We start from the raw sequence: 27513 nt of genomic DNA on the forward strand, positions 1-27513 counted from the left end.
ATATACAGTACAGACCAAAAGTTTGGACACACCTTCTCATTCAAAGAGTTTTCTTTATTTTCATGACTATGAAAATTGTAGATTCACACTGAAGACATCAAAACTATGAATTAACACAAGTGGAATTATATACATAACAAAAAAAGTGTGAAACAAATGAATATATGTCATATTCTAGGTTCTTCAAAGTAGCCACCTTTTGCTTTGATTACTGCTTTGCACACTCTTGGCATTCTCTTGATGAGCTCCAAGAGGTAGTCACCTGAAATGGTCTTACAACAGTCTTGAAGGAGTTACCAGAGATGCTTAGCACTTGTTGGCCCCTTTGCCTTCACTCTGCGGTCCAGCTCACCCCAAACCATCTCGATTGGGTTCAGGTCCGGTGACTGTGGAGGCCAGGTCATCTGGCGCAGCACCCCATCACTCTCCTTCATGGTCAAATAGCCCTTACACAGCCTGGAGGTGTGTTTGGGGTCATTGTCCTGTTAAAAAATAAAGGATGGTCCAACTAAACGCAAACCATATGGAATAGCATGCCGCTGCAAGATGCTGTGGTAGGCATGCTGGTTCAGTATGCCTTCAATTTTGAATAAATCCCCAACATTGTCACCGGCAAAGCACCCCCAAACCATCACACCTCCTCCTCCATGCTTCATGGTGGGAACCAGGTATGTAGAGTCCATCCGTTCACCTTTTCTGCGTCGCACAAAGACACGGTGGTTGGAACCAAAGATCTCAAATTTGGACTCATCAGACCAAAGCACAGATTTCCACTGGTCTAATGTCCATTCCTTGTGTTCTTTAGCTCAAACAAGTCTCTTCTGCTTGTTGCCTGTCCTTAGCAGTGGTTTCCTAGCAGATATTCGACCATGAAGGCCTGATTCACACAGTCTCCTCTTAACAGTTGTTCTAGAGATGTGTCTGCTGCTAGAACTCTGTGTGGCATTGACCTGGTCTCTAATCTGAGCTGCTGTTAACCTTCAATTTCTATGGCTGGTGACTCAGATGAACTTATCCTCCGCAACAGAGGTGACTCTTGGTCTTCCTTTCCTGGGGCGGTCCGCATGTGAGCCAGTTTCTTTGTAGCGCTTGATGGTTTTTATAACTGCACTTGGGGACACTTTCAAAGTTTTCCCAATTTTTCGGACTGACCGACCTTAATTTCTTAAAGTAATAATGGCCACTAGTTTTTCTTTACTTAGCTGCTTTTTTCTTGCCATAATACAAATTCTAACAGTCTATGCAGTAGGACTATCAGCTGTGTATCCATCTGACTTCTCCACAACGCAACTGATGGTCCTAACCCCATTTATAAGGCAAGAAATCCCACTTATTAAACCTGACAGGGCACACCTGTGAAGTGAAAACCATTTCAGGTGACTACCTCTTGAAGCTCATCAAGAGAATGCCAAGAGTGTGCAATGAAGTAATCAAAGTAAAAGGTGGCTACTTTGAAGAACCTAGAATATGACATATTTTCAGTTGTTTCACACTTTTTTGTTATGTATATAATTCCACATGTGTTAATTCATAGTTTTGATGCCTTCAGTGTGAATCTTCAATTTTCATAGTCTTGAAAATAAAGAAAACTCTTTGAATGAGAAGGTGTGTTCAAACTTTTGGTCTGTACTGTATATATATATATATATATATATATATATAAAATCATACTTCTGATATATATGAATGCATAATATGTGGTAAACTACTACTGATGTTTTAGCAATAATATATTTACATATATTATAATATATTCTAAATATATAATTTCATATGTAAATATATTATGGCTAAAAACATATATATATATATATATATATATATATTTAAATTAATTTTAGCCTCAATTTTGAACCGTTTCTGACGAGATTCAAACTCACAATTTTCTACATTACAGCCCAGAATGTTAACCACTACACTATAGAGCTGCATAGGCAGTTACTTTAAAAAAAAATATATAATAATAATATGACTCTTCTGCTTTATAGGAATACTTATAAGTATTAATAAGTATTCCTATACAGCAGAAGCTTATTTTTATTTATTTTTAGTAACTGGCCATGCAGCTCTATAGTGCAGTGGCTAACATTTTTGGCTGTGATGTAGAAGGTTGTGAGTTCGAAACCCACTATAAACTTTTCAGAAATAGAAGCTAAATTAGATTTAAATACAATGTCCAAGCACTGACTCCATATATGGACATAGCTACATATGGAGTCAGAGCAGGGACTCCTAAGCCAAACTAGAGTCCTGACACCCTCCCCTCTTCAGAGCAGGGGATGCCTGGTTTAATGCTCGGGTTATCCCTTTGACTTCTATTGTGTTTCGGGAAGTGTTCTACTCGAGCACCAGAGCACACAACCACTTTGGTGCTCAACCAACACTAGTGGAGACTACTGTACGCGGGATGAGGTTTTCATAGGTCTGTGACATCAGAGGGGATGGTTAATTGTGGATTGGCTAGTTGCACGGCATTATGGGTGATCTTGCGTTCCTGGGCCTGTCTCCTACACTTAGTTTTGCTTTGTAACATGTGCAGCTGCCATTTTAGGAAAACCTAATTCGAGAAAACCACAAAGTACGAGAACATTTAGATTTATTGCTAATCAAAGTTTTCCTAGAATTTGGACTGAATTCTGCCTTGAATGCTTTGCTTCGCTCAACACTAGTTTACAGTCACCACAAGATAATAGCCACATTGCTAATCTGCCCATATTCATTAGGCTGACAATACACATTAAATCTAATATACATAGTGGCACTCCAACTGTCACTTGATGGAAAATGTTAGAGGAAAGAAAGATAGTACAGTTGGATTTTAACATATACAATCCTTTTGTTATCAAGGGACATAAGCTGCCTCCAGAGGAGTCTGGCAGTGGCTTACTCTTCTATGCCCATTCAGAGCACATATATGTTTGACTGAGTCAAATACAGACTTATAAAAAAAGGTCAGAAATGATGCCAGTTGGCCAAATGAGTGTTTGTGGAACCTTCATTTGAACTATGAAACAAAACATATGTAGATCTGCTGTGTCACTTGAACAGATTTATCTTGGGGCTACTCCTAAGAGTGTTATGTAAGTGGCCCCTCTGGTCTTCACCCTTTAACCCCTGTACAGGAATCTGGACTCCACTACAAGGAATCCAAAAGGCCACTACCTCTTACAGTAGTCTCTGTTGATGCCATGACTCAAAGTGATTAAGTGACAACAGTATGGAGCACCAAGGGATTGGGCAAAACTGTAGTCAGGGATACACAGAGGTCAGGGTAGGCACATTGAGCAATCTGAAAAACAGTTAATAATGAAGATAACGAGTACAGCACTATATTCTCTATATTCGTTAATTCTAGCAAGCCAATAGGAAAGTTGCCTATGGACAGCTCTAAGTTGGATTTGCAATGCGAGAATATTACTTTGCTTATTTTTTGCAATAAATAGAATAATGACTCAGTAATCTATTTATTGCAAAAAATAGGCAAAGTAATATTCTCGCATTGAAAATCCAACTTAGAGCTGTCCATAGGCAACTTTCCTATTGGCTTGCTAGAATTACCAAATATAGAGAATATAGCGCTATATTTGTTATCTTCCTTAATTCTAGATAGCCAACCAATAGGAAAGTTGCCTTATACAGTTAAACTCGCAATACGCGAATAATTAAATTGCATATTATTCGCGATAAATAGAATAATGACGAATATCTGATTTTGACGAATATAAGACAAATATTCAATTGAATATTCACAAAATATTGTGAAATCAAATATGGCAATCCCTGCTCATCACTAGTGGGTACACAGAACAGGCAAACAAGCTACTGTCACACCTTTATAGGAAACCAAAACCCGAACAGCAATTGTGGTGACAGACTCCCTTTAATGGAGGCTGGTATGGTGCCAGTGAATGTGGTATTTAGTGTTAGGTACCTGTCCTAAAGAGATCACCTTGGCCACATGAACCTGTGCTCTGGGATGTGCTGACTAACCCCCAATTTTTTTTTCTTGGTGGCCATGCCCACCAAAAGTAGAGGAGAGGGTTTGGCCAGCCTCCATAACAAAGTATATGGTTATAGTTAAGAGTAATGAAGACTAACTAAAGAAACTTTCACCCAGTATTTATTTTATGTGTGGCAAATGAGTATGTTCACATGGCTATAACTTATATAACTCATTAAAATTCTTCTGCGGATTTCAATTAATTTGAAAATAGAGAATACAATGAGGCCGATCTTCTAAATTTTTATGATATAACAGCAGAATAATACAATTATTCTTAATAATTTAAACGGTTATAGAGGAAACTAAAAGGGTTAAAGATTACAATAAACAGAGAATACCACCCAGTCACAGACAATCAGCCAAAACAACATAAAACAATTGAAATGACAAGGGTTAAGCAAATGACATGATGATGTTTGCTAGAGAAAAATGAATCTACAGCACACATGGCTTCTGCAGCCAAGCAGTCAGAGACTGAACAGTAAATCTTATTTTATAAGACTATACAGAGCAATATATATTCACGCACGGGTGCATTTTACAAGCTGCAAACAGGCAGATGTGTGATAATAATTTGATAAGATATCAATCAAACAGGATATTAAAACATTTTTGTAGTTTTTCTCTTTCAGTATAGATTTTGATATAGACAAAAGAAAACAACTTAATTACATCTATACTTGTAGGAACAAATGTAATTAAAAGTTACATTTCTGTGTAGGTTCGAAATAGGGAACCATAGAAATCAATTTTTGGTATGAATTTTTGGAATCCATAGATTTTAGGTAATGAAATATAGAAAACCACATCTTTTCATGTCAATGGAAACACTTGCAATTTAGATTAAATCAATTTAGTATTTGATATTGTACCTCTGTTTGCCTGTAGTTTCATACAGTTTATTTATTTTTTCTTGGATTCCAAAATAAAATGTGCCCTGTTCCATCAGATGCTGTGTTATGGCTAGAATATCTGAGGTAGAATTCAGATGGCCATAATAAAAATAATTTATGTTGTGTCTGCTCTACATATATACTTTTTGATAGGTAATGATGTCCATATATATATATATATATATATATATGTAGAGTATGAACTTGGAGTAAACTGGATACGATTGTCTCCAGTGGTCTCTTGGTCCATCCTCTATGAGATATGAACCAAAGTAGTGTGTGCCCTATGTTTATCCACTTGGACAGTGAGGGTGTGAATTAACCCATTGATTTTCAAGGTGTGTGTGTGTGCAGTCTGTTCCACACAACGCTAGCACACAGATGAAAAGTATGGCTGACATAGGCCTAATAGCGATTGGAGGAGAATTACTAATAAAATGCGCCATTCATTTGGCACAATTTTCACCAATTAAGGTGGTGTAACAGCATTGTAACACATCATTTAATAAAGATTATAGCATATCATGGTGGGGTGCAGCTGTGCTGTGTGTGTATGACAGCTATGTAGCATATGTGTATAGCAGTGCTATGTTTATATACAGGTGAAACTCGAAAAATTCGAATATCGTGCATAAGTCCATTTATTTCAGTAATGCAACTTAAAAGGTGAAGCTAACATATGATATAGACTCATTACATGTAATCCGAGATATTTCAAGCCTTTATTTGTTATAATTTGGAGGATTATGGCTAATAGCTTATGAAACCCTAGTCTCAATTTTGAGGTACCCTTTGCTCAGGGGATATGGATTAATTAGCTGACTAGAGTGTGACACTTTTAGCCTAGAATATTGAACCTTTTCACAAAATTCTAATTTTAAGCTGCATTAATGCAATTCCTTTTAATTTGCATTACTGAAATAAATGGACTTTTGCACAATATCCTAATTTTTCGAGTTTCACCTGTATGTCAGCTATGTAAGAGAACTGTGTTTGTCTTCGGTTGTATGTAGCTGCGCTGGTTTTTTGTTTGTCAGCTGTGTAGCAGACCTGTGCTTGCCAGGTCTGTATGTAGCAGTGATATGTGTGTAAGTAACTGACCTTGACCCCTCCACTTCTTTAAACCACCAGGAAAAGTTTAATAAACAGAAAAAAAAAAATCTAATTTTCTGTTGTCTAAACCTGGGGAATGTCTTAGGGTATATGCACACATTGCAGATTGCTCATGGTATTTCGGTGTGGATTACATGTAATGTAGTACCAGCAAAGTGAATGAGATTAGCCAATTGTGATGTACACTGAAGATTTCTTCTACAAGGAAATTGACTTTCCAAATTCTTAGCATGTCAATTATGTTAGCTGTTTAATTTTGCAGATTTCATCCTTATCAAATAAAGGATGCAACCTATGCCGAAATCGCATCAAATCTGCACCCAAAAAAACATGAATTTTGGTGTGGTTTGGGTACACAAATGCACAGAAATCAGCAATGAAAGCCATGCAGCTCTTCTATGCATTTACCCACACCCGTGTGCAGGTACCTTTTATAATCAGGTACATCTACTAGTCCAGAAAACATAGTAAATATGTGGACCAATAAAGGGAGACTTGACACCTATTTGTTTAGAGGACACTGTGGCCTGCACTCACCAACCAGGGAGTGGCGTTTGAGGAAGAATGATGCCATAGCACCCTCTCATCAGTGTGAGAGGCTTCCACTACACCCAAAGTCTGCACCCACATTGAATAGCTAAACAGGAATGTTCCAAGCAGGCGAAGGAGGAGAGAAGAAAACCTTAACATCTAAACTCACTGCACTCTCCTGCTATACTAACCTATGCATTTAGCTCAGCTGCTCCTGCTTTACCAACCTATAGCCGGTCACTCCTGCTGCATTCAGCGCCCACATGGAAGCTGTGTACAGGGATTTACGTGATGAAGGCCATACCAAGCTGGGGGGAGGGGCCATGCCCATACGCCTCTGTGCACAGTGGATCTTGCTACATTCAGAGTCCATATACTATATGCTATACAAAAATATACAGCATGATGTGGGCACTAGCAAGCACACAGCGTTCTATGCTTAAACGCTCCTGTGCCAAGCTGTTCCTGCTGCCCAAACACAGTAGGGGGTTTATTCCACCAAAAGTAGGCCAGTGTGGCAAGATACAAAGAGACCTCCACATAGGTTTGTCCTGGGTATTTTGCGTATTCATAAAAGCTGATGCCTTTGCATCACAACTATTATTCCTAATTCAATTTTGTAATTTGTGTGATCATGGATATTTCTATATATAGATTGCAGTCATTGTCCTTGGACAAGAACTCTGCTCTTAAGTGGATACATTTTTCTTCTAAACATATGAACAAAAAAATATTTACCAGAAAAACTACCAAGTCTTGGAGAGGTCATATCCGAGCCATCGTAAATCTCTAAGGAATCCCAGTTATGTTCTGTTACAAAAGTCAAAACTTGTATCTGTCAAACAAAGAAGATAAAACATAAATTGCTACATACTACACATATATCCTTGATGTTGTTGATAAAGACCATTTAGTGGATAGCTATTGTAGGACAATTACTGCCAACAATAATGTTTTTTCAGCTTTTATGACTATTCTAATTTAGGAATGAGGAATTGACTCAAAATTGCACCACTGTTTAGTGGTTTATTCATATCCCTCTAATACCTCTACCTCGAGTGCCTTTAGTGTAACTAGTGTCAACATGTCAATTCACGTTAGCAGCCATTTCACAATGACCATTTTTTGTAAAAGCAGGTTGAATGGTCTTTTTTTTAAATTTATTTTATAAAATATACTTACCTGAATTCCTGATCCCTCAGTCACTATAATTTTCCAAACACAATTCAAGCTGTTGCCATAAGGCTCAGGAAAACCTGGAGATAAAATTGTTCCTCGTCTCTCTGTAAAATTTCCACTGCATGGTACTGGAAAATGCAAAGTAGATAAGAGAGCATGGAATTGGTATATATTAAGAAGTTTATTGGTTTGGACCTGACATCAATTTCTCAAAGAGGTTCTAAAGATATTTTCAGGGCAAGTACAATTTCTTTTAAAAAATAGTCACAAAGGGTGCAAGGGTGTTCGTACTCATGTCATTCTTATGTCATTGATTCCTGCCACTGCCATTCTAATGCTGCTACAGCTCCCACTATTCTTGACTTCCTTATCCTGGGTTGATATTATGGAAAAGCCAAATCAAGCAAACACTGCCTGAAGCAGGTCACCAATATGGTTAGTGATTGGCTAAGTGAACCCTTTTTGGCATTTCCACCATGTCAAGCCGGGAACAAAAAGTGCAGATGAACAGGAAATAAAACATAGATGACCAGCGGAGGTGAGGAGCTAGTGAGGAAGAGTTTGCCTTACAAATTTTCTTTATACCTTTTGTATCCTTTGAGGGTACTGCCTGGAATTCTTCATTGTTAATTTATGTATGCAGAATTTTTTTTGTAAATGTTAGCAAACTTTACAGCAGGGGTGCACAACCTGCAGCCCACAGGCCGCATGCGGCCCCCAGATCCAAGATTTGCGGCCCCTGTCCTCCTGGACAGAAACAAAACTGATCATAAAATGTTTCTGCCCACAGCGCCGTGCGATGGATCACTACAGCTCCTGCCCCTGCACTGTAGCAAGAGCAGGACGGGTTTTGTGCAGTTTTCCCCAAATAAAACAAAAAAAAATGCATTATTTTGGTAGTCCCAACACATAAAAAAAGTTACAACCGTTCGAACCACCATGTGCACAAAAACACCAAAAAGTATCTTTTCAGGCCTGGTTATTAAAGTTTCAACCAATAAGCTCTTTCCCCACTAGTAAAAGAAAGTGCTTACTGGTTATTGCAAGGCGACTGTAACTGGCAGGAGGCGGTAATAACCAGAGAGCACAGCCTCTGCAGTGAGGGAAATCACTGATTTATGAACAAGTTCCTGCAGTGTGGCCCCCGAACCAGAAGATGCATACTTACCTGCTCCATGCCACCCTGCCCCCACTGCCTTACTGCAGTCCTGCCCCCGCTGCCTCCATCTTCCGGTTTGTGCACTTTTACACCTGTCTGTGCATGACCATGGTCACATACACCACTCCAGTCAATGACTGGCTGCAGTAGTGACACGCTGCTTGTGGCCACATCACCGCTAAAGCCAGTGATTGGCTGCAGAGGTACATGTGCCCATGGTCATGCACTGACAGGTGTAATCAGTGCCGGGAGTAGGTAAGTATAACTCTTCGGTTTCAGAGGCCATGCTGCAAGAACTTGTTAAAAATTCATTTTACTGGGAAATCCCTTTAAGCCAGGGGAGGATTAGCCATAGATCTCACAGGGAAATTTCCCTGGCAGCCGGCCAGTAAGAGTTTTTGGGGATGTATTTTGTGCTCATGGGGGCAGTATTGTGTGATGAACTGGTGGGGCGGTATAATGTGCCACAATATGGCCCAGACCTCCATCAATTTGTACCCGACTACAAAACGGGGCCACTTTTAGTATTTTTCCAGGGCCAGCAGTGAGATATTCAGGTCATAGGGACACTCACTCATGATAACTGGCGGTATAATCGTGCTGCACATCTCTCTGTGTGATCAGGGATGTGCTACTGATAGTCAATGTAACTAAATAAAGGAGGAATGACTGTGATAGCGATCATTCTACCCCAGTCACTTTACATCGGCCTGTGTATATTGCGGCCCCTTGAAATAGAGCGATGTGACAATGCGGCCCTCAGACCAAAAAAGGTTGTGCACCCCTGCTTTACAAACATAAAGAACAATATTTGCCAGAAGGACTTTTAGGGGGCCTGATGTGCCATAAATACATTGGTAAATGTCCCCTGTTTTGTGCCCGTGTTCTGAAATGCTTATTATTGTAGCCAAAACCTACAATAAAAACTAACATATAGTGTAAAGGGACATCATTATAAGTGGAGGTTGCACCTCATAGGTAATAAAAATAAAATCTGCAAAACGTACTTAAATTTACGTATGTTGACTAAAAAGGAATTTATAACAATCTAGTTTCAAAGTCATTAAACTTTAGGAAGATTTACTACTACCAATGAATTTAGTTCCAATTCTTATAGGAGTTGCTTTCTTATAATACTTATTAATATTTTTAAAAATTCCTTCCCACTTTGTTTAAAGGTGTAAATATTGATGCCATAGAGTTCTCAAGACCTTACCTCTTGTCTTCCCCATGGCCCCTTTACTGGCACTCGGGCCTTAATAATAATAAAATCAATAAGGACTCATCTGTCTTTATTAATATGTGGCCGCTGAATACTCCAGATAAGACAGTCATTTTCAAAGGTGATTTTCATTATAAAAAGAAAACATTGACATTCTTTTTCCGAGGCTTTGTCATTACATTATCTGTTTAACAGTACAAAAGGATTGCAGTCTGGAGTACATTTAATTGATTTGTACATCATCTGAAGCTTTCTAAAGCTTTCTATACGGTACCAATTTTTGTGCTAACAACCTGTTCTGCTCAGAGATCATTTTGTCATATAATATTCCTTACGCAGATGTAATAGAGAAAGATTGTAATGGGCTGTTGAAATGCAATCCCATACAAAATTAAATTAATTACTGGCTACTCAAAGCAAATGAATACATTCCACAATATTAGATGCATATGTATTTAATGTGAAATAAATGAGTTTACCTAAACAGACTGGCACTGTATCATTCCATTGTGCTAATGCATTGGGTACTCTCTGACAACGAATAGCTTTAGATCCTTGAAGTAAGTATCCAGGGTTGCATTCAAATCGAATTACAGAACCTGCTGAAAAATCAGAGCCAATTCTTCTGCCGTATCTGGGCTCAGGAACTGAGCTGCACTGGGTGTCACTTGTACGAGGGACAGCTAGAAAATAAAATATTTAGAACCAAATTAAATGTTTCATTGAAAATCTAAAAAACAAAAAGCAACATAAATGAGTAAATACTATAGAAGGAGTCTTCAAGGCTTATCCTCTAAGGGAGAAGGTGCGTTATTAGTTGGTCTGACAGTACGCAGTAGCATTGTTGGCAGAGCATATTCTATAAAAGCAAATGTGCCAAAATAAAATAAGCCATTGTTTAAATCACATTTTTATGTAATTGTTTTATTTTTTTACAATTTTGCCAATAAAAAAAAAAATCATAGTAATTATATTTTAAAAAAATCTTAAAGTGTACGCATTGGACACTGAGCTTAATTATAGGTCCAGACATTCTGTTTAGAGATATGTTTTACAGAAGCCACATGGGCCATAAATAGTGTTCAGGAAGTTATCAAAGTTTAAATGTGATTTCAGGAAAAATTTTATTCATCATGAAGCCAAATTTCCTCACACTTCGCAGTAACGAATACATTTTTCCTAAAAAAAAAACATACTTCATCCATTGTCTTCAATCAAGATGGCCATGACGGCCTCTCCATGAGAAAATCGATGAGGTATGTATTTTTTTATCCCCTGAAAGGCCTCAATGTGACTGTCAGATGCCCTGATCAGCATTGAACGTGGCATCTGAGGGGTTCAATTAATGGGGGGAGATCAGTGCTCTCGTCTTTGCTGCCGCTATGTACAATGGAATGCGATTGGTGACAAGTAATTCCTAATAAATCAAATTTCTTTCTGAAATTCGACGAAGCAGTCAAATCAAATTTTTGATAACTTTGCTCATGTCTAGCCATAAACATAATAGACTGGAGCTGACCTCATTGACTTATATAGGAGAGTTTTCAAGACTATGCAAAAGCCATTATGTATGGAGGTAGAGTACATAACCTGTGGAATCACCCATTATTAAAGATAGATCCTATGTTATCTTTACATAAGTGTTATACTTCATTGTAATCCTGATGATAATGACATGACTGCTGAAAAGAGATCTGCAGAAAAGAAGAAATCTATACATATTAGGATTTATGGCTATTTTGGATTCTGTAAAATTTCAGGATTTTGTAAAATGTAGATAGTGACATGGAGCATTGATTTAAAAAAAATACAAAAACAATATGTTTAACATTTTTTTTTATTAACAAAAAGGGGGATATGTATGTGTGTGTGTATGTAGTCTGCAATACTATTGCTAATACTAGTAATGATTGCTATAACTTTTAAATTGTTGTACTGTCTTTATTTCACTTTTTATTATTTTTTTAGAATTTTTAAAATAATGTTTTTATTTATTTTTTTACTTTTTATTTATTTGTGTTTAGAAGTGAATTAATCCCCTTCCTGACCCAGTCACGGCAGGAAGGGATTAATTCATAGCCAGCAGACTGACAGTTAATTTTATAATTCAGCAGGGGGGGACTTTTAGATCAAGAAAAGGACTCCTGTTGGCTTTTACATTGTAAGCTGCGATAGATCGTTGTAGCCAGGTACTACATTGATATTACTCAGTAAGACTGCTTCTTAGCACACCTCTCTCTAACTGCAGATGTCTAATGATTGCATGGTCAATGTAACCCGGCGCTTTTATATATAAGGGTAACAGATAAGAGCCTACCCCCATGACATATAAAGTCGTACAGCGGTAGGCAAAAGGTTAAACAGATATAAACAATCATTGCATTTTTTTTCTTTTTTTGGTTCTAGTAGTGATTTTTAGAAGATGTAGAGACACTAGCTGTCATCATCTTTCACCATGGTGTTGGTTCATAATGGAGACAACGCAGTAGTAACAGATCCATTAACAGTTAACACATGAATTACTTTTCATGTTTGTAAAATGTTTTCATTTCCATCAACCAACTTTGGATAATAAATATACATGTATTTGTTATTATTAGCTAACAGCATCTTCACATCTGTGATGGAGGGTCCATTTAGGGCCAATGTCACAAGTTTGTCAAAACAATTGGAGAGAAAAGTCCTGCATGCAATCCTCCCGAAGAGTTATATGCCAAATCCAGGACATCCATTATTTTCATTATTCTGCTATAATGGAACAGATAAACCTAAATAATGTGATATAAATGTGTCCTTAAAGTTATTACTATGCATAGACCTCTTTATTTACTATGCATGGTTTAATGCCTCCTAAAACAGTTGATTATTAGGGCCAATATTAAGACCATAAATCTAATAGAACTGGATAAGTCATTAAAGCTTAAATAACACACACAGGGAAACATTTATCCATTATTAAAAAGGATGGTTTATGGTGCACTTCAAATTATTGCATGTTTGTACAATAATTGCCATTGTTTTTAACTTTTCTTCACTTTCATTAGGAGGAGCTATGACCTCCCATGGCCTGAAATATCTACTATAGTGTCATAAATTATAACTGAAATTTTGGTCAGCTAAGCAACGTAATTCAGTTTCTGCTGCACACAGTCAGAAGATGTGTCAAGCTGATTAAGAAGTCAATGACTGACACTACTGGTCTTCTTACTAAGACTCTTTCAGTATGAAATGCCAATTTTACTAAATCTGTCCCCAAATCTCTTTAAGTCTCTTTAAGTTGTCATAAAAACAATTAACATTGCATTAATATAAAGATAGCAGACCAATAGATCTGCATAGAAGGCATAGGGGCAGATAAACTGTGTGTTATTAGTCAAGTGAGTATTTTGACAATATCATTTTTAGGCTACTTTGACACTCGCATTTTGGCTTTCCGTTTTTGAGATCCGTTCTACTCTAGGGGTAGAGTAGGGGGGCTTCAAATGGGACATGGTGTAAAAAAAACAGTCCAGCAAAATCTGCCTTCCAAAAACCGTATGGCATTCCTTTCCTTCTGTGCCCTGATGTGTGCCCATACAGCAGTTTACAACCACATATGGGGTGTTTCTGTAAACTACAGAATCAGGGCCATCAATATTGAGTTTTGTATGGCTGTTAACCCTTCTTTTCTAACTGGAAAAAAAAATTGAAAATCTGCCAAAAAAGTGAAATTTTGAAATTGTATCTCTATTTTCCATTAATTCTTGTGGAACACCTAATGGGGTTAACAACATTTGTAAAATCAGTTTTTAATACCTTGAGGGGTGTAGTTTCTTAGATGGGGTCACTTTTATGGAGTTTCTACTCTAGGGGTGCATCAGGGGGGCTTCAAATGGGACATGGTGTCAAAAAACCAGTCCAGCAAAATCTGTCTTCCAAAATTGTATGGCATTCCTTTCCTTCTGCGCCCTGCCGTGTGCCCATACAGCAGTTTACGACCACATATGGGGTGTTTCTGTAAACTACATAATCAGGGCCATCAATATTGAGTTTTGTTTGACTGTTAACCCTTGCTTTGTAACTGGAAAAAAAAAATATTAAAATGGAAAATCTGCCAAAAAGTGAAATTTTGAAATTGAATCTCTATTTTCCATTAATTCCTGTGGAACACCTAAAGGGTTAACAAAGTTTGTAAAATCATTTTTTAATACCTTGAGGGGTGTAGTTTTTAGAATGGGGTCATTTTTGGGTGTTTTTTATTATAAGCCTCACAAAGTGACTTCAGACCTGAACTGGTCCTTAAAAAGTTGGTTTTTGAAAATATCTGAGAAATTTCAAGATTTACTTTTAAACTTCTAAGCCTTGTAACTTCCCCCCAAAATAAAATGTCATTCCCAAAATGATCATAACATGAAGTAGACATATGGGAAATGTAAAGTAATAACTATTTTTGAAGGTATTACAATTTATTATAGAAGTAGAGAAATTGAAACTTGGAAATTTGCTAATTTTTCCACATTTTTGGCAAATTTGATATTTTTTATAAATAATCATTTTTTTTTTTTACTCCATTTTACCAGTATCATGAAGTACAATATGTGATGAAAAAACACAGAATGGCCTGGATAAGTCAAAGAGTTATCACCACTTAAAGTGACACTAGTCAAACTTGCAAAACATGGCCTGGTCCTTAAGGTGAAATAAGGCTGTGTCCTTAAGAAGTTAAAATAAAAAAAAATAAAAAATCCCATATGGTGAATGGCGTAATGTAAAATGCATGATTTTATTCACTATAACCTCCCTAAAAATGTTTTATAAAAAGTGATCAAACAGTCATACACACCCCACAATGATATTAGCACATTTAGTTATATACTAATTCTAGTTGTATAATTCAGTTCTATATTTAGTTAGATAAATAAATAAATATATATATATATATATATATATATATAAAATATATCATTTAGTTATATATTTAGTTATATAAATAATTATTATATAATAATTCTGCATACTAATAGTTGTTCAATAATTATGCACACATAGATATTCTACCAAGAAAGCCAATACATCATTTTTACTTTCTTAAATATTCAGGTTTGAGTTTTAGGAACATTTTGGATTGACTAACAGCACTATAATTGCTCAATAATTAAATTAATCCTCAGATATATAACTTGCCTAATAATTGAGAGCAAGTATATTGGGCAGACTAGATGGGCCAAATGGTTCTTATCTGCCGACACATTCTATGTTTCTATGTTTATAAATACATGGGGTTGCAGTGCTAAACGAAGCCTGCTGCATGAATGGATAAAATTAGGTATTGTCATTTGTTGTTATATTTTATATCAATTTGTAAATAGTTTTTAAGTTGTTTATAATTTTAAGTGGTGTCTAACGTTATCTATAGAGATGAGTAAATTTTAAAAAAATTAGATTTGGGGCGAGTCGCCAAATTTTTCGGACAAATTTGATTTGATCCGAATTTATTTGCGGCGAATTCTGTTAAAAAAGGGCTAATTCCAGGCTGCAGAGAGCCTTTGTAGGGGTTGAAAACACTATGCCTTGCAGAAACACGCATAGGGATTCTGCTATGGTAGTGAAACAGTACTATGAGCCAGTATGACAAGCACATGACAGGTGTCGCTCTTAGAATCACTGCACTTATTTGGAAAGTCACGAGGCCAAAACCAATAAAGATTTTACCACATATTATTACAGCGCTGAACGCTGAATAAAATTTGTTTTTCCACCAAAATAAGGCACAAAAGATTTTACCGCATATTACTACAGCACTGAACGCTGAATAAGATTTGTTTCTCCACCAAAATATATCACAAAATATTTTACCACATAGAACTGCAGTACTGAAGGCTGAATACAATTTATTTTTCCACCGAAATACGTTCCACATATAACTATGACCAAAATATGTCAATAAAGATTTGACTACATAAAAGGAGCATGGAGATGGAGAGGGTGTTTGGATTCCCCCCACACTATACGGACGTCTTAGAAATGAACCACTGCTCCCAACAGCAGCTCCTGGGAAGGTCTTGGAGGGTCCCAGTCATCCGACATCTGTTCGTTCCCTAAAGGATGATTTTGAAAGTATGTAAACGCCACACGGGGTGCCCATGCTGCAGATTTATCAAGGAGACATCATGGAGATTTTACTGCATATAACTATAGCGCTGACCGCTGAATACATTTTGTTTTTCGACCAAAATACTTCAATAAATATTTTACCACATATAACCGCCGCATTGACTGACTGCTACCGCCGCTACTTCCGTGAACCATTGCACCACTACTTCCCGGGTAGGTAGGCTGCTGCGAAGCAGGTGCTGTACCCCAGGCAAGTTTGGCTCTCAACCTCCCACTGCTGCCATCCTGCTGACTACCAGCCATGCTTCAACACATATAACCGCCGACATGAAGTGAGAATATATTTTTCTTTTTGTACTGAAATAGGCCAGTAAATGCTTTCAGCAGAAATAAATGCACCAGTAAAGTGCACATATATTTTTCTTTCTATACTGAAATAGGTCACTGAACGCTTTTGCCACAAATAAGTGCACCAGTGAAGTGTGTATATAAGTCAAAATAAAAATAAAAAATGTAATAAAAATAAAAAATTATTGCCTTTTCCTATAAAAAAAGGAAAAATAAAAAAACTACACATATTAGGTATCACCGGGTCCGTAACGGCCATCTATCAGCTCCCATATGTCAGCCATCTATCAGACCCCATATGTCAGCCAGCAGCCCCCATATGTCAGCCAGCAGCCCCTATATGTCAGCCATCAGCCCCTATATGTCAGCCATCAGCCCCAATATGTCAGCCATCAGCCCCCATATGTCAGTCATCAGCCCCCAGTGCAAATTAAATAAAATAAAAAACACTTATCTCTCGTGCTCCTGGACACCACTGTTCCTTACCATTGCAATCCTCTTCATCCTGCTGTCGGCTGTGTATCATGGCACACAGTGTGAGGTCACAGAGCGCCCTCACGCTGTGCGCAGCCCTGCACAGCCGAAAGACAAGCCAAGGACCAGGAAGCGGTGAGTATAGAGCCTTCACCGCTTCCTGGTCCTCCGGTACTAATGAAGCGCCTCCGTAATGGAAGCACTTCATTAGTATTCGCCCCATGAAATGCACTTGGGGGGAAAATGGTGCGTCTTATGGGGCAAAAAATTTCGTACGCACTTCACTGTTTAGGTTATTTCTGGTGAAAGCGCATATGGGCGTATTACAGTAAAAAAGATAAATATATGCGCACTGTACTGTTGAAGTGATTTATGGTGATAGCGCATAAGGGCGGTTTTCAGTCCTAGAAGAAAAATATACACAGACTTCACTGTTTACGTTTTTTTAAGTAAAGCGTACAGGGGTGTATTTAATAAAAAATATATATATATATAAACACACTGCACTGTTGCAGTGATTTCTGGTAAAAGCTCATAGGGGCGTATTTCAGTCATACAAGAAAAATATATACACACTTCACTGTCACAGTGATTTCCGGTGATAGAGCATATGGGCGTATTCCAGTCCTACAAGAAAAATATACGCACTTCACTGTTTACGTTATTTCCGGTGAAAGCGTGTAGGGGGGTATTTCAGAAAAAATAAAAAACGGACAGCACTTCCAATAGAAAATCATGATTTATTCGACCCAAGTGGGACAGTGAGGCAACGTTTCGAGTTGGACATGGAGCCTTTCTCAAGCATATATATATATATATATATATATATATATACGTACTGCACTGTTGCAGTGATTTTTGGTTAAAGAGCATAGTGGCGCATTTCAGTCCTACAAGAAAAATATATATGCACGTCACTGTTTAATTTTTCCTGGTAAAATCGTATAGGGGTCTTTTTCTTTAACCAAAAGAAAAATATATACGCACCTCACTGCGTAATTTTTACCTATTGAAAGCGTCTGCTGGCCTATTTCAGTAACAGAAAGAAAAATCTATACACATTTCAGTGCTTAATATTTCCTGGTGAAAACATATAGGGGTCTTTTCCTTTAACCAAAAGAAAAATCTCAACACACTTCACTGTTTATTTTTTTCCCAGTGAATGCTTATAGGGGCGTATTTTATTAACAACAAGAGAAATGTATTCTCAGTTCTCTTCTGCAATTATTTTGGGGTAAAATCCTATACAGGTCCTTCTAAAAAAATTTGCATATTGTGATAAAGTTCATTATTTTATTATGATTAAATCATCCATGCCGGCTCACCAAAACCTTGAAAAAAGAGACCAGTTTCTTCTGGCTACCTGCCTCAGCTACTACTCTGATGCTGCCACCTGCCTGATGCCACACATCTGATGCCAAGTGCTCCAAGTGCTCCTTCTTTCACCCATCTTCATCAGCGGGTACTGGTAATGCCACCCACCGCCTGACTTTGTCACCAGCTAACTTTGTGGTCTCCTTAATGCAGCTGCTGCTGCCATATCCACACTCTATAACTTTGCCACTCTGTGGTATACTGATGCTGCTGATACTGCCAGCTTCACACCTTTCCACCTTGTGGTATCTTAATGAGGATGCTGCTGCCATATACACGCTATGTCACCTTGCCACTCTGTGGAATCTTGATGCTGCTGCTGCCGTCTCCACGCTATGTCACCTTGCCACTGTTTGGTATCCTGATGCTGCTGCCTTATCCACAATATGTCACCTTGCCACTGCTTGGTATCCTGATGCTGCTGCTGCCTTATCCACACTATGTCTCCTTGCCACTCTGTGGCCTCCTCCTGATACAGCTTCTAATGCCCCTACCTCCTCATTGTGCCACTGTGTGTTCTCCTCATGCTTTTGACAACTCCATCATCTGTCGTTGTGCCACTCAGTGGCTTCTTCCTGATGTTTCTGCTGCTGCCCCCACCTCCAGACTCTGTCATCGTGCCACTATGTGTTCTTCTCATGCTGTTGCCAACTTCATAATCTGTCATTGTTCCACTCAGTGGCCTCCTTCTGACACTGCTGCTGCTGCCACCACCTCCACACTCTGTCATTGTGCCACTTGTAGGCCTCCTCATACTGCTGCCAAGTCAAGACTCTGTCATTGTGCCACTGTGTGTTCTCCTCATGCTGTTGCCAACTCCATAATGGGTTATTGTGCCACTCAGTGGCCTCCTCATGATGCTGCTGCTACCTCCAGACTCTGTCATTGTGCCACTCTGTGTTCTCTTCATACTGCTGCCAACTCCATACTCTGTAATTGTGGCACTCTATGGCCTCTTACTGATGCTGCAACTGCTTCCACCACCTATACACTCTGTCATTGTTCCACTCTATGGCCTCCTCATACTGCTGCCAAATCAAAACTCTGTCATTGTGCCACTGTGTGTTCTTCTCATGCTGTTGCCAACTTCATAATCTGTCATTGTTCCACTCAGTGGCCTCCTTCTGACGCTGCTGCCACCACACTCTGTCATTGCGCCACTTGTAGGCCTCCTCATACTGCTGCCAAGTCAAGACTCTGTTATTGTGCCACTCTATGGCCTCCTACTGATACTGCTACTGCTTCTGCCACCTCCACAATCTGTCATTGTGCCAATCGTAGGCCTCCTCATACTGCTGCCAAGTAAAGACTCTGTCATTGTGCCACTCTGTGGCCTCCTCCTGATGCTGATGCCAACTCCATAATCTGTCATTGTGCCACTCTGTAGTCTACGCCTAAAGGTGCTGCTGCCGCCACCTCCAGACTCTGTCATTGTGCCATTCTGTGGTCTCCTCATGCTGCTTCCACCATCCCCAATTCATGAATGGGCCACTATTTTGCTTTTCAGCCTTGCTGACATTATCATTTATTTGACCTTTCTTCTGATCTGTCGCACAACGGATCTCGTCTGTGTTGCAGCTGTAAGGCATATATCGTCCCATCAGAATTGGCTTATGATTTGGTAGCCAAAAGCAGGAGTGGGTACAAAACACAGAAGACATGCCAATATGCTCCACAGACAGGATCTGGTTTTTGTGGGTTATTATTCTGACGGATCAGAGGAAGGGCAAATTAATCAGTGACGTCAACACAAACTTACTGCTGACACCCTCTCCACTCTATCAGAGGGCTCTACTTGTACAGTCCTGATCAAAACTTTAAGGCCACTTGAAAAATGGCAAAAAATCATATTTAGCATTGCTGAATCTTAACAAGGTTCCAAGTAGAGCTTCGACATGCAACAAGAAGAAATGGGAGTGAGGCAAAACATTTGTTGAGCATTCAAATGAATGAAAACAACGAATAAACTGAAACAGGCTGTTTTTCAGCCACACGTTTAGTTCAATGTTTAGGACCACGCCTCCCAAAAAAACTAAACCCCCCCAAAACAGAAATCCAACTTCCAAACATGAACTCAGTAATGAGTAGCTTGTTATCGTTTATCACTTCCAAAATTTGTTTTGGCATGCTTGATGCAAGTGTTTCCATGAGGTGAGTCCCTTGTCCTGCGGGCATTGTGAACTGTGGCGTTGTCCTCTTGAAAAACCCAGTCGTTACCACACAGACGAGGGGCCTCAGTCATGGGGAATGCTCTCTGCAACATCTGGACATAGCCAGCAGACGTTTGATGCCCCTGCACTTCCTGAAGCTCCATTGTTCCACTGAAGGAAAAAGCCCCCCAGACCATTATGGCACCCCTCCACTGTGGCGCGTAGAAAACATCTCAGGTGGGATCTGCTTGTCATGCCAGTAACGTTGGAAACCATCAGGACCATCAAGGTTACATTTTTTCTCATCAGAGAATACAACTTTCTTCCTCCTTTGAATGTCCCATGTTTGGTGCTCTCTTGAAAAGTCCAAACGAGCAGTTCTGTGGCGTTCAAGGAGACGAGGTCTTTGAAGATGTTTTATTTTTATTTTGAAGCCCTTCAGTCTCAGATGCTGTCTGATGGTTATGGGGCTGAAGTCAGCACCAGTAAAGGCCTTAATTTGGGTCGAGGATCGTCCAGTGTCTTGACTGACAGCCAACTGGATCCTCTGGCTCAGTGCTGATGACATTTTTTGGGGTCTTCCACTTTACTTTTTTGTTCCATAACCCTCAGGATCATTTTAGAAATTCCAAATGACTGTCTTACTGCGTCCCACCTCAGCAGCGATGGCGCTGTGAGAGACCCTGCTTATGTAGTTCAACAACCCGACCACATTCAAAAAGGGAGAGTTTTTTTGCCTTTGCCATCAAAAGGTGTGACTACAATCCACATCATTGCACAGATTTGGCCTTTTAAAGGCATGTGGTCCTAAAATTTGGATCAGCTGAAAAACAGCCTGTTTCAGTTTAATCATTATTTTCAATTAATTGAATGCTCAAAAAATATTTTGTCTCACTCTCATTTCTCCTTGTTGCATGTTTGAAACTCTACTTGGAACCTTGTTAAGAGCCAACAATGTAAAATATGATTTTTTTTGCTATTTTTCAAGTGGTCCTAAACTTTTGATAAGGACTGCATATTTGTTTAATAGAACAGTTCTGTAGACATCTATCTGGAATCAGCTGACGAGGGTGTAAAAGGAGTGCGCTTCTTCTTGACACTAACATGGACCTGTAAGGCTGAGTTCATACTTGAGTTATTTGTCAGTTTGGGCAAAGACAAGACAGGAGAGAATCGGCCAGGCTTTAGTTTAGTCAACAAAGCGGTGTTGCGATGGCAAAAGCCTGCCAAAGAAAACAATTCCTGTCCACCTAGATTAATGCAAGTGCAGTATCGGCTGCTCATCAACCAAGATACTTCCTGGCATGAACAGGCCTCTACTAGGCACTGGACAATGAGAAGAAGACAAAGCTTTAAGATTGCTTGGAGCCCAGAAGAGTCGCAAAGTTAGTCAAGATTCAAACCAACCAACCAGGCCCAGGTCTCTTCGTCCAGTGAAAAGATCACGGGTTCCCAGTCATCGTAGTAAAGAAAGGGAGGGCATCCTGTGGTGCACGTAGAAGGAGAGGGTCTTCGGTTTCCCCCTGTACTATACGGACTTCTCAGAAATTAACTATTGCACCCAACAGCAGCTCCTTGGAAGATCATGAAGGGTCCTGGTCATCCGGCATCTATTCATCCCGCTGAAGGATTATTTGAAAGTGTATAGAAGCCACACAGGGCCCCCATGCTGCAGATTTATCATGGAAACACTGGATTTTACAATATTACATTATTATTCTGTGCATTAGCAATACTGATGGATTATTGAGCAAATGCTGACCGAGTGAAGACGGATGCTCCACAGACAGGATTCGTTTTTTGTGGGTTATTGTTTTGACGGATCAGAGGAAGGGCAAAATAATCAGTGAGTCACAGTGGTGTCAACACAAACTTAGTGCTGACACCCTCTACACTCTGTCAGGGGGGCTCTACTTGTATAAGCGTTTAATAGAACAGGTTCTGTATACATCTATGTGGAATCAGCTGACGACGGTGTAAAAAGAGTGCACTTCTTCTTGACGCTAACATGGACCTGTAAGGCTGAGTTCATACTTGAGTAATTTGGTGAGTTTTGGCCCCGTGACTGCCCAAATAAGTGAAGTGTGCAGTGATTCTAATAGTGACGCCTGTCATCTTCACATCATACTGACTGATAGTATTATTTTACTACCCCAGCACACTTCCTATGTGTGTTACTGCAAGGCACAGTGCTCTACACCCATATAAAGGCTCTCTGCAGCCCGGAAATAGTCGTTTTTTAACTAAAGTCACTGCAAATAAATTTGGATCGAAGCTCATCTTTAGTGAAGTTGTCGGCCTAGGCTGGAGCAAATTATGGCATAGGCATTTTTCTACAATCCTTTCTTGACTAGTGAAAGGCAAGGCAATTTGCTAAGATTAGGACATATTCCATTTTGAATACATGAAATTCCAAGTTTGCACATTATGACAAGTTGTTATGTCTGTTACATACTGGATCCAGTGGTAGCTTCAGTTCTCTCTTTGCCTTTCTTATGTTTTATAGTGGGAATATTCACTTGATATGCTTAATGGCAGAAGTTCACGTTCAGAGTAAACACTTTTTCTTCCTGTGACTTCCAAATTCTTCTGTTAAAAAACTTCCATTGGGACTTAAAATTGCAGTCTGTACTGCAGTTTTGTTTCAATCAACTGCTCAGCAATAGAGATAAAAATGTGATTGCTTAGCTACACTCAGGAGAGAAAAGTTGCCTATTTGGAAATCAGGTAGTATAAAGGTTTGATTTGCCCTCATTGGTTGTTATTTTTTAATCCTGTTGTTTACTGTATATACAGGTGAATAAGAATATCTTCTACCGCATATATCTTTAATGACAAGCAACTGTAAAACATGTCTTTGTCATTAAATTTGTCTTGGTATGAATAGCCATGTCTGAATTTTTATTTTAAACCCACTACAGCTACATAAAATGTAAGATAAGGACAAGAAGGTGACAATTCTGATGGCAGGTACCAGAGTGAAAGCACTGTATTGTAATATACTAATAAATTAGTTTCTTTCTTAACCGACGCACCCAATGCATAGACTGTATTGGGTTGATAGTAGGGATGAGTGAACTTGTATTTCAAATTTGGCGTACAAGATTCGGGTTATCTAAGAATTTACTATATGGATTCCGCTACCACGGACCATAAGTTATGGTCTGTGGTAGCGGAATCCATAACAGAAGTTTTAGATAACCCGAACCTTGTACGCCGAACTTGAAACACAAGTTTGCTCAACACTAGTTGATAGCTGTCGGTTCTTGTACCTCAATATGTACTATTTAGAGTGCATCCCTTACATAGAATATTAGTTTCAAAATCCCCTGTCCTCCTTCACCCTTTCAGTTACACGATGGTAACATGCGTCAATGTTAAGTGCTTGAATGAGGTGGATCATTGGATCCCTAGGATATTTATGATAGCTGAACTCTGAACACTTGTTACGTTTATACAGTGATTAAAAGGGTTGGCCCTTTCTGGCTATTGTTGACCAATGTGTTTGGCAGATAACTATATGGCACTTACTAATATAGTGTGGATAGCACAGGATATTTGCCGAACATAACTTTTGAAATATAGTAAACGGCTCATAGCAAACAAAGGCTGTGTTTGTGTCATATACGTTGGTAAAACTAGCAAGAAAGTGGCAAACTGAAATAATATTTAGCTGTGGCTTGAATTCAGATCTTAAGGTTTGTCTGCTGCAACCAGATTGAGAAAAAAACTATTTTGCTTTCATCAGTCTTCAAAATGTTGTGCCATTTCTCTTTGGGCCAGTCAATATGTTCCTTGGAAAATTTTAGCATGTTCAGGTCATGTCTTTTTCTTCAACAAAGGGACATTGAAGGAAGTTCTTGCTGGTAACTTGACTTCAGTTAATCATCTTCTGATTGTAGCAGTACTCAAGGGTAACTTCAGAATTCAGATCTTTTTGGATCTTTCTAGAAGTGCTCATTGGCTGAGCATTTGCCATTTAGGCTGTTCTTTGATCGCACAGTAGTTTCCAGTTTCCTTCTGGCTGTTTTACAGAATTTCACAAAGAAATTCGATTAGTTATGTATTAGTTCACCGTGAATTGCATTCCATTGCATGTAGAGGGCACAATGATAGGGAACGACGATCGCTCTGACCCCCCCCAGATGCTGTGTTCATCACCGATCGCCACATCTGACATTAAAATTTAAGGAATTTCAGCGGTTAATCAGGGATAAAAAAAATACATACTCACCTTATCCATTTGCTTGCAGGGAGGTTGTCGTGGCCATCTTGACCAGGGTTAAAAAAAAAAATATACATACTCACCTTATCCATTTGCTTGCAGAGAAGCTGTGATGACAATCTTGACTGAAGAAACCGTGCAAAATCATCATGTTATCACACTGGCCGGGAGCAGTGACATCATCACTGATGACATCACCGCACCTGGCCAGAGCGCTGACGTGGTGAAGTCACACATTGACGCGCACAAGATTTTGCCAAGTTTCTACAATCAAGATGGCCACAACAGCCTCATCCCGAGCAAATGGTTGAAGTGAGTATGTTTTTTTTACCGCAATTTCAGAAAAAATTGATTTGTTGCCATGAAGCGCAAGGAAATTTGGCTTCCTGTCAAATTGAATTTTTCATGAAAATCAGATTTAAGTCAATTACTTTGACTTTGATTTACTCAATACTAGTTGCAACCTCAAGGCATATGAGATCATTTTAGCTGAGCAGCCTATAATTTTACACCCTTCCCTATAAGTGTTTCCCTCTTCAATCAACTTTTTAATCCAAGTATGTTCTTCATCTGAACAATGACTGGAATGACCCGTTTTTCCCTGTATTTCAGAAGGAAATTCACTAAAACTAATATATGCAACATTTGTCACCCTCCTACCTTAACCCCTTAGGGACTTAGGGCGTACCGATACACCCTGTTTCCGGAGTCCTTAAGGACCCAGGGCGTACTGGTACGCCCTAAGTTTAAAAAAAGATTGCGGAGCGACGGGGGTTAATTGTGACAGGATGCCCGCTGAAATCATTAGCGGGCATCCTGTCACAACGCTGGGGGGGTCATGTGACCCCCCATATTGGCGATCGCTGCAAAACGCAGGTCAATTCAGACCTGCAGTTTGCGGCTTTACCTGCGGTTTGCGGCGGCGATCGGGCGTGCCATCGGGTCCCCATGAGGCTGTAGGGGGGACCCGATGGCATGGAAGGCAGCGCGATGTCTAAGGAAGGCATTGCGCTGCCTTCCGGTGACGAGCCTGTGAGATCCAGCCCCCTGGATCTCACAGGCCGGAAGCTGTATGAGTAATACACACAGTATTACTCATACAGCCAATGCATTCCAATACAGAAGTTGTAAAGGATTACACCACCAAAGGTTCACAAAGTGGAACAAAAAATAAAGTAAAAAAAAGTTGAAAAAATAAAGTTTTCCCCCCCAAAAATTAAAAGTTTCAAGTAAAGATAAACCAAAACATCACTTTCCCCAAATAAAGTAAAAAAAAAGAAAAAATGGGGAAAAAATAGGGGATAAAAAGTATGCATATTAGGTATTGCCGCGTCCGTATCGACTGGCTCTATAAACATATCATATTACCTAACCCCTCAGATGAACACCGTAAAAAATAAAAATGAAAACTTTGCTAAATAAACCATCTTTTTGTCACCTTACATCACAAAAAAGTACAACAGCAAACGATCAAAAAGGCGTGACAACCTGGTCTATAATTATATCACACGATCTAACCTGTCAGATGAATGTTGTAAATAATAAAAATGGTGCCAAAACAGCTATTTCTTGTTATCTTGCATCACAAAAAGTGTAATATAGAGCAAACAAAAATCATAAGTACCCTAAACTAGTACCAACAATACTGCCACCCTATCCCGTAGTTTCTAAAATGGGGTCACTTTTTTGGAGTTTCTACTCTAGGGGTGCATCAGGGGGGCTTCAAATGGGACATGGTGTAAAAAAAAAAAAATGTATAGCAAAATCTGCCTTCCAAAAACCATATGGCATTCTTTTCTTTCTGCGCCCTGCCGAGTGCCCGTACAGTAGTTTACGACCACATATGGGGTGCTTCTGTAAACTACCAAATCAGGGCCATAAATATTGAGTTTGGTTTGGCTGTTAACCCTTGCTTTGCAACTGGAAACAAATTAATAAAATGGAAAATCTGACAAAAAAGTGAAATTTTGAAATTGTATCTCTGTTTTCCATTAATTTTTGTGGAACACCTAAAGGGTTAACAAAGTTTGTAAAATAAGTTTTGAATACCTTGAGGGGTGTAGTTTCTAGAATGGGGTCATTTTTTAGTGGTTTGCTTCTAAACTTCTAAGCCTTGTATCATCCCCAAAAAATAAAATATCATTCCCCAAATGATCCAAACATGAAGTAGTCATATGGGGAATGTAAAGTAATAACTATTTTTGTAGGTATTACTATGTATTATAGAAGTAGAGAAATTGAAACTTGGAAATTTGCAATTTTTTAAAATTTTGGGGTAAATTTGGCATTATTTTATAAATAAAAACAATTTTTTTTGCTTCATTTTACCAGTGTCATGAAGTACAATATATGATGAAAAAACAGTCTCAGAATGGCCTGGATAAGTCAAAGTGTTTTAAAGTTATCAGCACTTAAAGTGACACTGGTCAGATTTGCAAAAAAATGACCAAGTCCGTAAGGTGAAATAGGGCCGAGTCCTTAAGGGGTTAAACAAGGGCTGAAATTTACACTTGTTAATACACAGAATAAATGACTTCACCAGTTTAACCCCACACTGCTATTATTTTGAACAAGCTCCTTTCCATTAGGAGAAGCAGTTTCCTTTTTTGAACAAATCAGCTTGTAAACATCTATGTATATCAATCTTATTCAGGACAGGACAAATTTTATTTTTGCATTTTAATTTTTTTCTTTTCTACATTCCAAAAGCCTTAACTTTTTGTTCACTAAGCTATATAAGGGTATATTT

At 38.8% G+C, this 27513-nt stretch overlaps 1 protein-coding gene across 1 annotated transcript in view; it reads right to left on the reverse strand.

Annotated features, from left to right (window-relative positions):
- The window catches only part of CSMD1 (CUB and Sushi multiple domains 1), a 2061198-nt gene that overhangs the window by 386986 nt on the left and 1646699 nt on the right, over nucleotides 1-27513 (reverse strand). Inside the window, exons 34-36 of the mRNA XM_044291097.1 lie at nucleotides 10580-10783; nucleotides 7723-7847; nucleotides 7279-7375 (exon numbers count right to left, since the gene is read on the reverse strand). Coding sequence (XP_044147032.1) covers nucleotides 7279-7375; nucleotides 7723-7847; nucleotides 10580-10783 — 426 coding nt within the window. The remainder of the gene's footprint in view (nucleotides 1-7278; nucleotides 7376-7722; nucleotides 7848-10579; nucleotides 10784-27513) is intronic.

This window comes from Bufo gargarizans, chromosome 4, assembly GCF_014858855.1.
Source record: "Bufo gargarizans isolate SCDJY-AF-19 chromosome 4, ASM1485885v1, whole genome shotgun sequence".
NCBI lineage: Eukaryota > Metazoa > Chordata > Amphibia > Anura > Bufonidae > Bufo > Bufo gargarizans.